Source organism: Neltuma alba, unplaced genomic scaffold, assembly GCF_004799145.2.
Source record: "Neltuma alba isolate B1F8T4 unplaced genomic scaffold, ASM479914v2 tig00006740_pilon, whole genome shotgun sequence".
Classification (NCBI taxonomy): Eukaryota; Viridiplantae; Streptophyta; class Magnoliopsida; order Fabales; family Fabaceae; genus Neltuma; species Neltuma alba.
The window spans coordinates 54,276-68,513 of NW_021634567.1; the positions used below are offsets into that span (position 1 = coordinate 54,276).

General features: G+C 31.3%; 1 protein-coding gene across 1 annotated transcript; it reads left to right on the forward strand.

Moving 5' to 3' along the window:
• The first annotated feature begins 9,769 nt into the window (after positions 1 to 9,769).
• Positions 9,770 to 10,198, forward strand: LOC114751012 (ethylene-responsive transcription factor ERF098-like). The gene has a single exon (XM_028939668.1). The coding sequence runs from the start codon at positions 9,770 to 9,772 to the stop codon at positions 10,196 to 10,198; it is 429 nt and encodes a 142-aa protein (XP_028795501.1).
• The last annotated feature ends 4,040 nt before the right edge of the window (positions 10,199 to 14,238 follow it).

The window sequence follows — 14,238 nt, forward strand, 5'->3', positions numbered from 1 at the left end:
CCACGGTCAGCAACTGCCTTATCACTAAATCCTTTTTTTAGGTGAATATCACTAATTCAATTCTTAAAAAGTAAATGAAATACTAAATAAAAATATATCACCTCCAATTCTTAATATAAAATCCACTTCACTAATTTAAATATATTAAGAAATTTACTTAAATTAATTGTTTATAAAAAATGTGTATTTATTTTTTTAAAAATATCTTCTTAAATTATTCGTATTGAAACCACCTTTTGATACAAATTTTTTTAACAATGTAATAAACGAGAATAATCTGAAAAAAATTAATAACTATAAAAGATAAAATATATTAAGATTTTATATTTAAAAATAAACTCAACTCTAACAAACTTTTTGTAGGTACCATTAGAGTTCATAGCCCTCTCAACTTTCCTTGCTTCAATCAACAAGTGGAGCGCGCTTTCTTAGCAGGCGACAAATCACGGAATAAATTCTTTTTACTGAAAACATGTCTTTATTTATTTATGTCATTTACGCTGCGATGGATAAAGATTGCTGATGACGTGGCATAATACTGTTTGAATAAATAAAGCCGTGAACCCGTACAGGTTAAAAAGTTAGAGAAGAGAAGATAATCTGGCGAAATCACATAGGGCAACAATGCTGATTTTAATAATCGTGCTGCCAGCGACTACTATGTTTTTTTTTTGGCCATGAAATAAAACTATTCATTCAGTAATTAATACATATAACATTCATCGTATATATATTTTTTCAATAATTTTTGGCGACTATACACATTAATCTACCTAATTTATGCTGAGTATGATCACTTTAAAGTGACTATATACCGTTGCATTTTTAAAAAAAATAAATATGCTAATTTTATTTATTTTTGATTCCTTGAAACAATGTGATATTTTTTCTGGGCCAATAAAGTTTCTTTTGCTTTTGGGCCCCCAGCAGTACATTCTATTCTTGGACCTTCACTTCACACATCATTGTAGATTCAGACAATTAATTAATTAAATCTCAGCCATGCGGAACACGTCACCTTCCAATTTTTATGTGTGCAGGAATCATTGCTAGAGTCGGATAGCATAATTAAAAAAGACAAATGAGCAGTACGTTAAGGCCCCAGGGCCCATCAAAGGAAAAGCACCCTGCTAATTACTTTAATTATCTCATTGAAATCAAAATTAACGAGGGATTCAATTAACCACATGTTTCTCTTTTGTTTCCTATTGCAGATGTAATGGATGCATGAATCTGCAGAAACATTCCATCAAAATATACGGATATCATAATCGCGAATCACAAATCATAAAAATGATATAAAAAAGCGACACTAGGCATGCGGGGTGACAGAGCAGGCAAGTCATTCAAATATATACGTTTGCGAGTCCAGTTTCATAAAGGGGTCAGAACATGATTAATTAGCCGTGCGACTAGTTAATGAACTGATGGGTAATATTTTCCATGCCATGCCTCCTTTGCATTCACATTGTTAATGTGCGTGGGAATTAATGGATGATGCTTAATCACCTGGCCAGGCTCAATGAACCTGACATTAGGCAGTGATTTGAGCGCTGTTTAATCCGAAACAGTTTTGTTTGTTTGTAAGAATGACTAAGGACAGGGCCACCTGCCTCTCTTATTCATTACAGCCTTCCCTTCCCCACTCCACAACGCACACAGTGGTCGCTCTAATTTCAAACACTCCGTCCTTCCTGTTTAAAACGTTTGTCGTTTAACGCTATTCGCTGACATTATACTCCCCATCGTTATTAACGCCTCCTACCTTTAATATAAGATTCAGCTGATTAGTTTGGAGGGTCCAAAGAAAGTTATACATAAGTATATTGGGAAAATCACGTAACATATGCTATAATTAAATAATTTAGTAATTTTATTAATCTCTCAAAATTAGTCAATGGGATGTAATATTAAGGATTGGGGTAGTACAATTATTTCTACTCTCCACCAGCATGTTATATGACAGAACATGTCTTATTTAAAGAAAGTATTAGCTTTTTCCTGCCAAACGTCTGTAACTAATTATATATATAACTTATTAATTAATTAGTTAAAATTATTAACTAATCAGTTAAACTCCTCTAAGTAATCATTTTTATTGAGAGTAATTTTGATATTTGATAAGAAATAACAAATCTTAACTAACTTCGATAATTTATGTAAAATTGTTATTACGTGCTTATAACGAGGATAAAAAGGAGTAAAAGTTACTGAACAGGGATCTAAACCTAATATAATATAGTACTTGATTGAGATATATTTAAGTTTATAAGGTTATGTAATATATAAATAAATAGTAGTACTTCACTAGTAAATTTTTAACACAGGGCTGTTACTTTTTTAGAGTTATGGACGAATTTGGTGGCCTATCTCGGGGAGGTGATTGTCATTATTATCACTATTAAAAGGGTTTGAATGTTTAGCCATTCGTAGCATTTAGTCTCTTGTGGCTGCTGAATAAATTATTTATTGAAGCGTGGTAAGGTCAGTGAAGACAATTCAAACTCCATGAGTGGCCAATAAAAGAAGACACACTCTGTAACCCTCTGAAAACTACGAGCCACATGGTTTTAGCTTCGTTGCTTATACGGCTACTGTTTATTAAATATAAAATATTTCATCAAATAATTGCCTGGAAAGTAGTATGTTTAAAATATAATTATAATAATGAATTTATTGAAATAAAAATGCCATTCTATTATATATAATAAGAAAATAACAGCAAGAAATGCATCGCTTGGTGGGCTGTAATGTTATGACTGGCCATGGCATGTGTTGGCCCACTCTCAAAGGCCATCTAGTGGACTACCGACGTCAATTTTGACCCGCAAGAGAATCTCAACCACTGTCTGTCCTCATTGTTTTCCGGCCCATCACTGGTGTCCTTGTTCGTTAGTTGAAGTTACAAGAAGAATGATTTTTCTTTTTCTCATAAGTGTTTTAAGGGAATTTCCGTCGAAAGTTATTATTTAATACTTTTGGTATAAAATATTAGTAAAAATAAATTTATTTTATTAAAAAATCATAAGACCTCACCACTCTTGTAGTTTATATTGATTTAATAGATGTTTTAAAAGTCTTAATATAAAAGTAATAAATACTACCTCCGGTCCTAATTATAATTAAAAGCTAGTTGACCAATTTGAAGAAATTAAAAAAAAAGTTAAGATAGTTATTTGTAATAAATAGGTGTTGTCTTTCCTAAAATATCCTTATCAATCAAGTATGTTGGTTAAAAATATAATTATTAGAAGGACTATCTTAGAAAAAATTAAGTAAATATGAGAGACAAAATCGATTGAGATCTTATATTTAGAATCAATATAAAAATTAAATGGAGTTTTATATTAAGGACCGGAAATAGTATAAAGACCATTCCAGTTAAATAGATTCAGTTTTAAACGATGAGGTTATTCTGATTGAAAGAGTGTATAGTCGCAAAGTATGGATCACGAGGGACTTGGGGGAGACTCGTACGTCAAACCCAAGTTTGATCTGCAATTAAATACAGCTGTCTTGGGAAAAAGCAGGAAATTCCAACAAGACACGTGTCGAGACTACCAGAATAAGGACCTTAACTTCTAATGAGCGGGCCATTTGTACGTTAAAGCAGAACAATCCTCTATCAGAACCTTACAAAAATATCATAAAATTAAAATAATGAAGTGACAATACAAGCAGTGTAATGGCCTTAGCTTTTATGCAAGCATACATCATGTACAAATGTGTTACACTGTTTTTGACTTTATTTTGCTAGTTTGGCCGAGTAAAAGCGACTGAATTCCCTCAAAACAATCGTCCATCATGGTTTGAATCTCATTGATAGGAAATTTAATTACATTAAGAAATTGAACTAGATAATACTTAAGTTTAATATGATGGTGCTTGATAATAATACTATGTGTTAGAGGTAAGACCTATTTAAATAATTTAATTAAATTAAGAAAGTTAGGTAAATTAGATAATTATAGAAAATGTGACATATTTTTCTTAAAACATCATAATCATTTTCTTTAATATCTTCTACCCTGTTCCTATTTGATTATGGTTTAAACGAGTATCAATGAGAATAATTTAGAAAAAATTATAACTATGAGAAATAAGTTATATATTTAGGATAAAAATTACCTCAACAATTAAGTTCTACGTTGAGAACCGGAGGAGTGCTACATAGCAGTCCTTTTGTTCTTTTTTCGTGAGTTAATTATAATTATTTGAATAGATATGTTTCCTTTTATAACCTATTTACTTTGAATATGTCAACACGATTGATGCATTTTTTTTCCTATTTTTATACTCAATCAATTATATGCCTCTTCCATATTTTTTACTCATTTTATTATCATCTCTTTTTTTCTCTAGTTCTTTCTTCTACCTACTATCTCTTCTGTAAATAAAGATTTTTTAAAAAAATAATTCGGGTATTTATATTTTATTAAAAAACGAAAGGGGCAGTTATACACACACACGCACACCCTAACACGTAGCATAACGGTTGTCTGATTATTGGAAAGCTGGTTGGAGAATGAAAAGTGATTAGAAAAGAATGGCTCCTAATCCTCAGGTTGGGTGTCTGCTCGAGGACGGACCTAGTGGCGGACCACCGGAGAACAAAAGACGGAACAGTACGAGATAGCTAGGGCCTAGGCCCTAGGGGGCATGCATGCATGAGTCAGTCACCCCATGAGCTCAATTGTTTTGTCAAAATTGAGACGCTTGCTTGTAATTACTTTGAGGAACATTTACAACTTTAATTTTCTACCTCCGTACGTGGCTTGATTGATCATGCTGATGTGATTGCAGAATTTTTCCCTCCAATTATTCCAAGGCGTGATATGGATCGGAGCATGATTATGAATCCTCACTTAGAGCGCGCACACGATTAACGACGGATTAATACGCAATTGACCTTCTCATCATATGTAACTTGACTTTCCCTTCATTCCAATTCCACTCTCGCGTTTCAAAACTTCCAAGCACAGCCTAATAAAATGCCAAACTCATAATTGAATCCTTTAGACTAATATTCACTCCGATTTTAAATACTCCATCCAGTCTATAATTATAACACGTTAGTTAACAAAATTATCATCCAAAATATAAAACGTTATAAGAATAATTATTGTCATTTTTTTTATTTTTACCCCTATTAAATATAGGAGAGAGGTGAGAGATAATAAAAGTATGACATAAAATGCAATTTTATCATTTTTTTAGGAGTAAAATATGATAACTTTATCATTTTAAGACACATTTAATGACTAAACTTACTTTTTTTTTTATATGTGAGAAAAGTTAGCCAGCTTTTGATATTATGGATTGGGGGAGTATAAATTAATTGTAGGGTATTTAATGGTTTTTTTTAATTTCACCCTTATTTAATTATTATGGGAAAGAGAGAAAGAAGGGAGGGAGTTAAGCAGGATTAGTAAATACAAAGAGGGGGGAAATTTTGAATTTTTTTTTATCTATTTAATACGTTACTTGATATGTGAGCATCAATTATAAGTCACTCATAATAAACTAAACATAAGTGGTATCAAGTGTTAATATATTGTGAATATTGTAGCATATTCTTCATGTGTGCCATATATATGTGCGTGTGTATATGCCGCCCTAGTTAATTAGTATGAACTGATTATTCAACAAATGACAAACGGCGACAACATTAAGTGACGGGTCAACCAAGAGAACAGCATCAACGTCTTTAATCAGCAAAGCACAAATCACTAAGGCATAATTGTCGGCGGAGAAGGGTTACATACATTGTTTTCATGGAGCAATGGTCATAATAAATTGCATAATAATCCCACCTTGCTGCTGAGGAATGATTAAAGAAGGCAACCATAGCCAAGTAAACATAATCCCTCCCCCCCCCCCCCCAAAATCTGTAGTATTTAATGTTATGGTTCTTGACAATTTGAGTGAAGGCCATTTTCTTCTGCTCTCTCCTTTATATATTGTATATTATCTAAAACGTGGAAAGAACTTTTGTTATTCTTTTATCCCCATCGTTCAATGGTTTGTTTAATCTTTAATAACAACACACTTTGAAAAAAAAATTGTAATTAATATCTTTTAGAGAATTTCTCTCAAGTATTCATCCATCATAGTCAAATCAAAGACCACTTTTCTAAATTAAATCAATTAAATAATGCTTTAAATATAAATAATTCGTCTTCCTTGGGAAAAAAAAATCAATGTCCATTCTTTTTTGTTTTGTTTTTAATTACTTTCGATGGTGAGTCATTCTTCAAAATGTTAGAACTTATCATACGTGAGGGGACATGGGGCTCACCAAAGCAATCCCCTTTACTTTTTATAAAAGAAGGCTACGTCGCATTAACTAGGAGAGTGTTCGAGATTCATACCGTATTAATTAGCGAAAGGAATCAAATTGATAAAAAGACGAGGGAAAAATCTCAATTATCAAAGCCTAATCCAAGCTTTCCACTATGATTAGCCAGCAAATTAGTGCATTTATATGTTCACCTCACATAAGAGACGACAAATATTAAGAATTCGATTCTCTCTCAGTGTTCATAATTTCTTGAATTTATGTGGTGGAAAGATTTTTGAATGAGCACAGGATCATTCCACCATGGAAGATCTCAAATTGATACATTCTCTCCTATTCTAAATATACAAATTGGATAACCAATCTATAGAGATTAATGAATTGTTTGTAAAAAGATGTATTTTGATTTTTCTAAAGCATCCATTTTGATTATTTATATTGACAATTACTCTGTTGATAAAAGAAAACCCCTTAATATGTGAAATTAACATGGAATTTATGAAAAAAATTATAATTTTAAATGACAAAGTAAATTAAAGTGTTATATTTATGATGAAAAAAAACCCTTTTATTAATTCTTATATTTAGGACTAGAAGGAGTATCTTGCAGAATCAAGCTAAGTTCAGGGAATGAACTTTGATGAGAATGATTATACCTGTGTGAAATTATATGCAATGGCTTTGTTAATTTGCTACTCAATTATTGTACTTCACCCTCCTTCCCCGTAATTTCATGTTGGATAATTATCGTCTTCATTCTCTTTTTGTCTTCTTCACTCAAATTTCTCTTTAATTTGTCCAATAAGATTAATTAACAATGACTCTGCCCACACTGTAGCCCTGCTCCTGCGGATCTGTGTAACTTTGTATTCAATCTCAACTGCCGTGTGCTCATTGCTAGCAAAAGCACTGGATGCTTTTGTAGATAGGTAACTCCATTTGTATGTGTACAATATATAATGTAATCTCTCGTTCTTAATATAAAAAACTAGAAAATTAATTTGTAAATACTAAAATAATTAGTTAATTTAATTATTTGTAATAAATGTGTATTAGTTTATCAAAATTACCCTCTTGAATCAGGTATGCGTATTAAAACTGTCCTTTGATGGGAAGTACTCTCAATATATGCAATTAACAATGACATTTTAGGTTGAAAAATTGTAAATTTGAAAAACAAACAAACAGATGAAGGTGTTATATTTATAATCAATATGAAACTCTTGTTTAACTCTTTTGTTTTAGACATGAGGCACTTTGTATTGATGATGATCAATTTGTATTCCGTTTATGAATGCGCTCTTTGGTTGGTATATTTTTGCCAAATGATTACTGTATTGGGGACAGTGAGAGAGTATCACAAATAAAAATATTCAGAGAAAAATAATTTGCAAGATGCCCTATAATATATTCTTCCGGTCCTAAATGTAAGACCCTTGTACACACTAGTATAAGGGTTTTATATTTAGGACCGGAAGAGCAAGTCACTTTCATCTAGCTCATTGGAATTAATAAAAATTAGTTATTTTATTAAAATAGTGAGAAAAAAAATTTTCCAGCCTTATCGTTAATTATTAACACTACATTTTAAACAAACAAATATCCGACAAACTTGTTGGAAATTTTCAAAAATGGTATTCTATAAAAAAAAAAAATCTCAAAAACTCATGCAGAGTAACCTACATATAAGACCACAATTTTCCTATAGAATGTGACATACTCAAAAGAAATATAATAGTAGGTGGAGCAAGTATTTTCCTAGAAAATAAAACAAAATAAACAAAAACATGTTTGGAGGAATCGCGATTTTAGATCAAAAGGTGAATTTAATTTTCTTTTTTGGTAGAAGGGTGAATTTAATTTTGATCAAGGTCAAAAGATCGCACAATTTCAATCGAGGACCAAGTCATATAGTAATTTAGTGATATTTTAAAATTTTGCATTAGAGGTTTTTTTGGGTCAAAATTTGACACTAAAGGACCAAAAATCAGTAGGTAATTACTGGTATTCTTAAATTTGACACTGATATTTATTTTGAAACTTAACACTGATATTTTAAATTTTGAAACACGACTTTGAATATCATTGTCAAATTTTTGAAATATCAGCAGCATCAAATTTTGGAATCTCAAACTATCGTCTTATCGACATTTAGTCAGATACCAATAAATTTTGCTACAATTTAAGCTATTTAATAGTTTTCTTAATTTGTCTGCATAATTATAATTGATAGGTATTCCAAGATAGATAGAGAAAGCATAAATATTAAGAAATATATTAATTTTACTTGACTAAAATAGCCTCATCAATAAGGGAAGAATTGTTTAAAAAAAAGGTGATATTTGATTTAAATTCTTAAGCACGGTAATTTAATTGAAATGAAATGAAAACTCTAAGAATGATCCTGATCATTTTCAAATGAATGGAATATATCATATAAAATTGTCAAATCGTGATTTGTTCGTGGACTGTGCAAGACCCTTTAGAGTGAGACAAAGGAGAAAATTTGATTCATTTTCTAAAAGAATAAAACGAGTAACATTAAACCCATTTTCAATTTTCGATTTGAAACGTCAAACCATAGACGAAGTGAGCGTTTTCTTGTGAAATAAATGCAAAATCTGCTTTAATTTGAATCACTTGTAAATATCGCTCTGAACTTTCAAATTAAATTTGATAAATGATGTCTTATTAGCTCTAAATTCCAACCAATATAGGTCTTTCTCATATTTTTCTCATTTGCAAATTTAAAATATGAAATATCTGCATATAATTGAAGTGAACTCATTTGGGTATAGAACTCAATCGTTCTCTTTATTAAATAACACGCCAATTATAGGATATCTTGAGTAACAAATGATCTTAACTTCACAAGAGAAAATCGGAAGTTCGATAGTTTTATTCATAAGTTGCCAAAGTTCGATAGTCTTAAAATTTTTCCTAATATTAAATTTGTTTGTGGGTTCAGTTCAATCTAAATATACTCGCATATACAAAGATACACACACACACACATCGGTATCGAATCCCAAATACGGATCACACGAAAAGAGCTCAGAAAATGAACAGAACTTCAATGTTACTAGTGGCACAAACTATATATGAAGCGTCAGGAAAATATATATGAACGATTCGTGCACTCCATGGAATAATTCATGTGAAAAAGGAGAAACAAAAACAAGAGATTTCGCCAAGTTGCTAGATCGATAAAAAGATTTATCCCCCGCTGATATAGTTGTCTTCTGGTCGTATACTCGTATATATAATTTATGCAAAAAACATAGACACAATCGAAGAATCAAATCTAGGATATGAACATCGGTGGTGACCAGTGATAACACTGTTTCCCTCTCATTCCAAAACTCTCCCACGCGCATTACATATTGGCAATATGTCTATATAAGCGTTGAAAATTTGTAAGATCAAAACACCAAATACTTAAAAGGCAAAGGTGAAGATCAAAAGACAAGCATGGATGGTCACAAGGGAAAGCAGGAGAAGGCGAAGGATGAGACAAGGTACCGGGGTGTCCGGAGGCGGCCATGGGGGAAGTACGCGGCGGAGATTAGGGATCCGTCGAAGCAAGGGGCGAGGCTGTGGCTGGGGACGTTTGATACGGCGGAAGAAGCAGCCAGAGCCTACGATAGGGCTGCCTTCAACATGAGGGGTCATCTTGCAATCCTTAATTTCCCTAATGAGTATTATTCTCAGCTGATGCCCCCAGCATGTGGTCCCTTTTGGCCGCCTCCTTCTTCTTCGTCTTCTCACGGTCCTGTAAGTGCAGGCCCATCGTCTGGTCCGCTGCGGAAGCAAGTTTTTGAGTTTGAGTATCTGGATAATCAGGTGCTCGAAGACCTGCTAGAATCAGAAGAGGAGAAGAAGAGAAGAATGCGGGATTGATTATTCTAATTGCCCTTTCCTTTTCATTCTCTTTCCCTCTCCTTTTTTCTGGCAATATGATTAGTACTAATAAGGGGAAACGGGTCTTGTCATGGTATTTTAGCATAAGTTTTTACGAAGTTCTCTGTGAACCATCACAATTTAGTATTGTAATCTACAGCTTCACAGTATGTTTGTTAAAAAGTTGATCTTCGTATATCAGAAATCTTCTCATTTCGTCTCCTAGCCCTACTGCAATATGTGATATGATTATCAACTGGTAATAATCGTTTTGTTTTCTCTGTATATAGAACCGTATTGCATTATTAATTATAAGCATTTCTTATACGCATGTAATATGTTTCTTTGGCTTTTGAATTGGTACGAGATTATTAGGCGATGGACGACGATGGAATAACAATAGGGCTATCAGACACAAATGAACTTTAGTGTGAAACTTAAAAGAGTGACGGGAAAATGAAATACCGTCAGTACAACTCTAAAGGAATACGAACAATGGTATACCAATATCCCACTCCAACTCTTTCCCTTTTCTAATTTAATCATCATCATCATCATCATAACATCTGCAATATTTTGTTTCACTACACACGATGCCATTTGCATTGCTTACACTTAATTACGGTGCAACTTGTTATCGTTGATTATATTGAAAGTAGTTGAAGTTAAAAAGGGTTTTAGTGGCAGTATGTTATATATTGTCATCGAAGGCGTTCTCTGTAATGATCCACAGAAGTATATTACCGTCTAATTATATGGTAGTGTTCACATGAAATGTTGAGATGTGATATTTTTATTTTTCAAGATAATTTAAAGAGTTGAGCCATATGATTTAAAATTTGTGTGCCGTATTTTGAATTGAATTTGAGATGGCAGTTCTCCTTCCAGTCCAAAACTATTGTTATTTTAGTTTTTTTTTTCGTTTGGAAATTCAAGGTTTGGCCAATTTTTTTTCTAACTATACTCTCATTTAATAATTATTCATATGATTATTTTAGAACAATCTGGAAACAGATTGCAATCATATCTTTGTTATCACCTCTTCTTTTACATTTCAGTTAATTACTTTTTTTCTTACTTTTATTTCTCCTTCCCTTTGTTGAATACACCATGATAGGAGGGGATTAAATGAGAGTATTTTATTTGATGTATAATGATGCTTTACATTAATTAAATATTTCTTAATCTATTTACCATAACCTTTTAAACTGCAATAATTTTGGAGTGGATGGTAACTATTTTTCCTAGCTACGAATTTACGATCTCCTCGAATTGCTATTAGAGGTTTAATTAAGCATGCTTCTTTATGTATTCAAACAAAATTTATAGTAAATCATACTCCTCTGATTCTTATGATCTAACTCAATTTTTTTCCCAAATGAACCCTATTGATATTTTTTAAACAATAATCAAGTAGAAGAAGGAGCTAGAGAAGAAAATAAGGATAATGATTAAGGAATTTTAGAGAAAAAATATATTATATTAACTAATTTAACTAACATCCATGATCTACTCAAATTAATTAACTATGTTTTATATTAAATACTAGAAGAATATTGTTTATAACTTATAAATTGAATGGTACACCTTCTATTAGGAAAAACCACACAAAAATAAGGAGAACTGGAGAAGCCAAGTTTAGGCATTATGTCAGAATTATTTTTTCTTTTCCAGTTTTACTCCCCATTTAATGTCACGCTAATTTAAAATTAATAATATCTATACATTGAAATTTGAAAGATGACGTGTGTTTATTTGCAAAGGAGATTAGGAAGATCCTTGCCTTTCAGTATTTTCCCGCAACGTTCTATATGTAGATATATTAATACATTTTGGTGATTATACTACTGTTATTTCAGCTATACTCTTATCTAACTATAGTACATCGCATATTGGACGACAAACTTGGAGAAAACAAATAACGCTATTTGTCATATCTTCAAATTAACCTTTCCATTCCGTAGATTCTAGAATGCCCCGTAAGATAGTTGGCAAAAAAAAAAGAATACCCTGTAAGATATGGATTTTCTCCATTAAATCTTGAACAGCTGGAGAGCAAATCTTATTTATGGAAAGATGATCCCTGGTAATATCCAGTTATATTAAATTGGCAATGACTAATTAACGCACGAGTCAACGACATTAATTACGACAATAACTGTTGCCGATCAGTAAATAATCATAAATGCTGGTCTTCCCTTTGTTTTTGCCATCGAATTTCCTTAATTGTTCCTGTTACTGACTTACTGGTCCGTAAAATTTGCCTAACCTAAATTTTAATATATTCATCACATCCTATGGCTATTTATAAATCACTTTTTATGTGTTTATTGAGATCAAGAAAACTCTCTAACTCGTTAATTTATTTGCTTTAACATTTAAATTTTTTTAGCTTTATCTTTATTTAGTACACAATAATAAATAAATTGTAAAATATTATGTTCATACTAAAAAATTAATGAAATGACTAATAAATAGGGAAAAAACTTTTTTACCTTGTAAATAGAACCAAAGGAGTATATGACCACTATTTACATTGTTAACAACCCTTTTATAGTTCATCGTTCACTGGTATTACTCAGATTAATTAGCATATTTTGAATTTGAGTCTGTGTCAATGTTATTGCAGTGATCTTCCAGCACACCCATTCTATTCAGCAAATTAAGAACTTCAAGAACTTCACGCCTTCACCCATTGATCTGATGGAATATGAAAATCAAAGGGCTTTAAAGTAAGACAATTCAATATATATACATACATACATATATAAATATATATATGTGAATTTATGATATTCCTGTTGTTATTAATGCTTATGCTACAAGAAAGTGTTGTGCCAACAAGCCTAAAATGAAAAATACTATGAACACAACACGACGCGCACAAATACGCATTTTACAGTCTTATTCATGCTGATAAATCTAATTTTATACTCTCACTCGATTCATAATGTAGAAATTTCCTATCCAAAACTGAACTTGCACGTATATGGATCGTGAGAAAAACAAGTAACAATTAATCAAACTTTGTCCTGAGACTGATCACTCCAATTAAGATATTCCTTACTCGTTATTAGTCAAACAAGTAATTCCCCCAATCTATAATATAAAAAGTTGGTTAACTTTTTTTACATACTAAGAAATAGGAGTTTAGTCATTAAATATGTCATAAAATGATAAAGTTTTTCTATTTTACCCCTAAAAAAATAATGAAATTACTTTTAATGTTACATTTTTATTATCTCTTATCATTTTTCTCTTTCTCCTGTATTTAATAGGGTTAAAAATGAAAAAAAATCATATTAATTATTATGACGACGTCTTATATTTTGAATTACAATTTTTTTCTAATTAACTTCTTATATCATGGATTGAAGGGAGTATCTAATAACAAAAAATCATTAACTATATATAGGGTCTGTTTGGAATAACTTATAAGTAGCTTTTCAATCGTGATTTATAACATACAAGATAAATATGTGAGAAGAATTTTATCTTGATTTACGTAAAATATGTTTATAATTAATTTTAATCGTGATGGCAAATAGACCCATAGTATGGTTTGAGGTAGGTCATGCATCAAAATAATAACTATGAGTGCATTAGCTATAAATGAATTTAAGTAATTGCAAGCCTAATGTGATTAACTTGAACTTTTATTTTAATAGTCCTCCAATCTTAAACACAAGATTCACTTTGTAGTGTAAATTACATTTTAAAATAGGTCTTATATTTAGAAACGAAGAAGTACAATTTTAAGAGAATTTCTGACTTCTTCCTATTTAGGTTATTTTTCTTCTTTTGACCGGATCTGATTTCCTTCAAGTGAGTGAACAAATTTGAAAAAGTTGATCGAAAAGGAATAAATACGATGTATGCACCTCAGAGTGTTTATATATATAATATATATATATATATATATATTACCACATGGAATTATGCTTTCTTATTGGAAGTTCAACAGAAACCGACGAATTTAATTGCTAGCTTATAATTACGAGCACGCATGAAAGGAGAGAGAGAGAGAGAGAGAGAGAGAG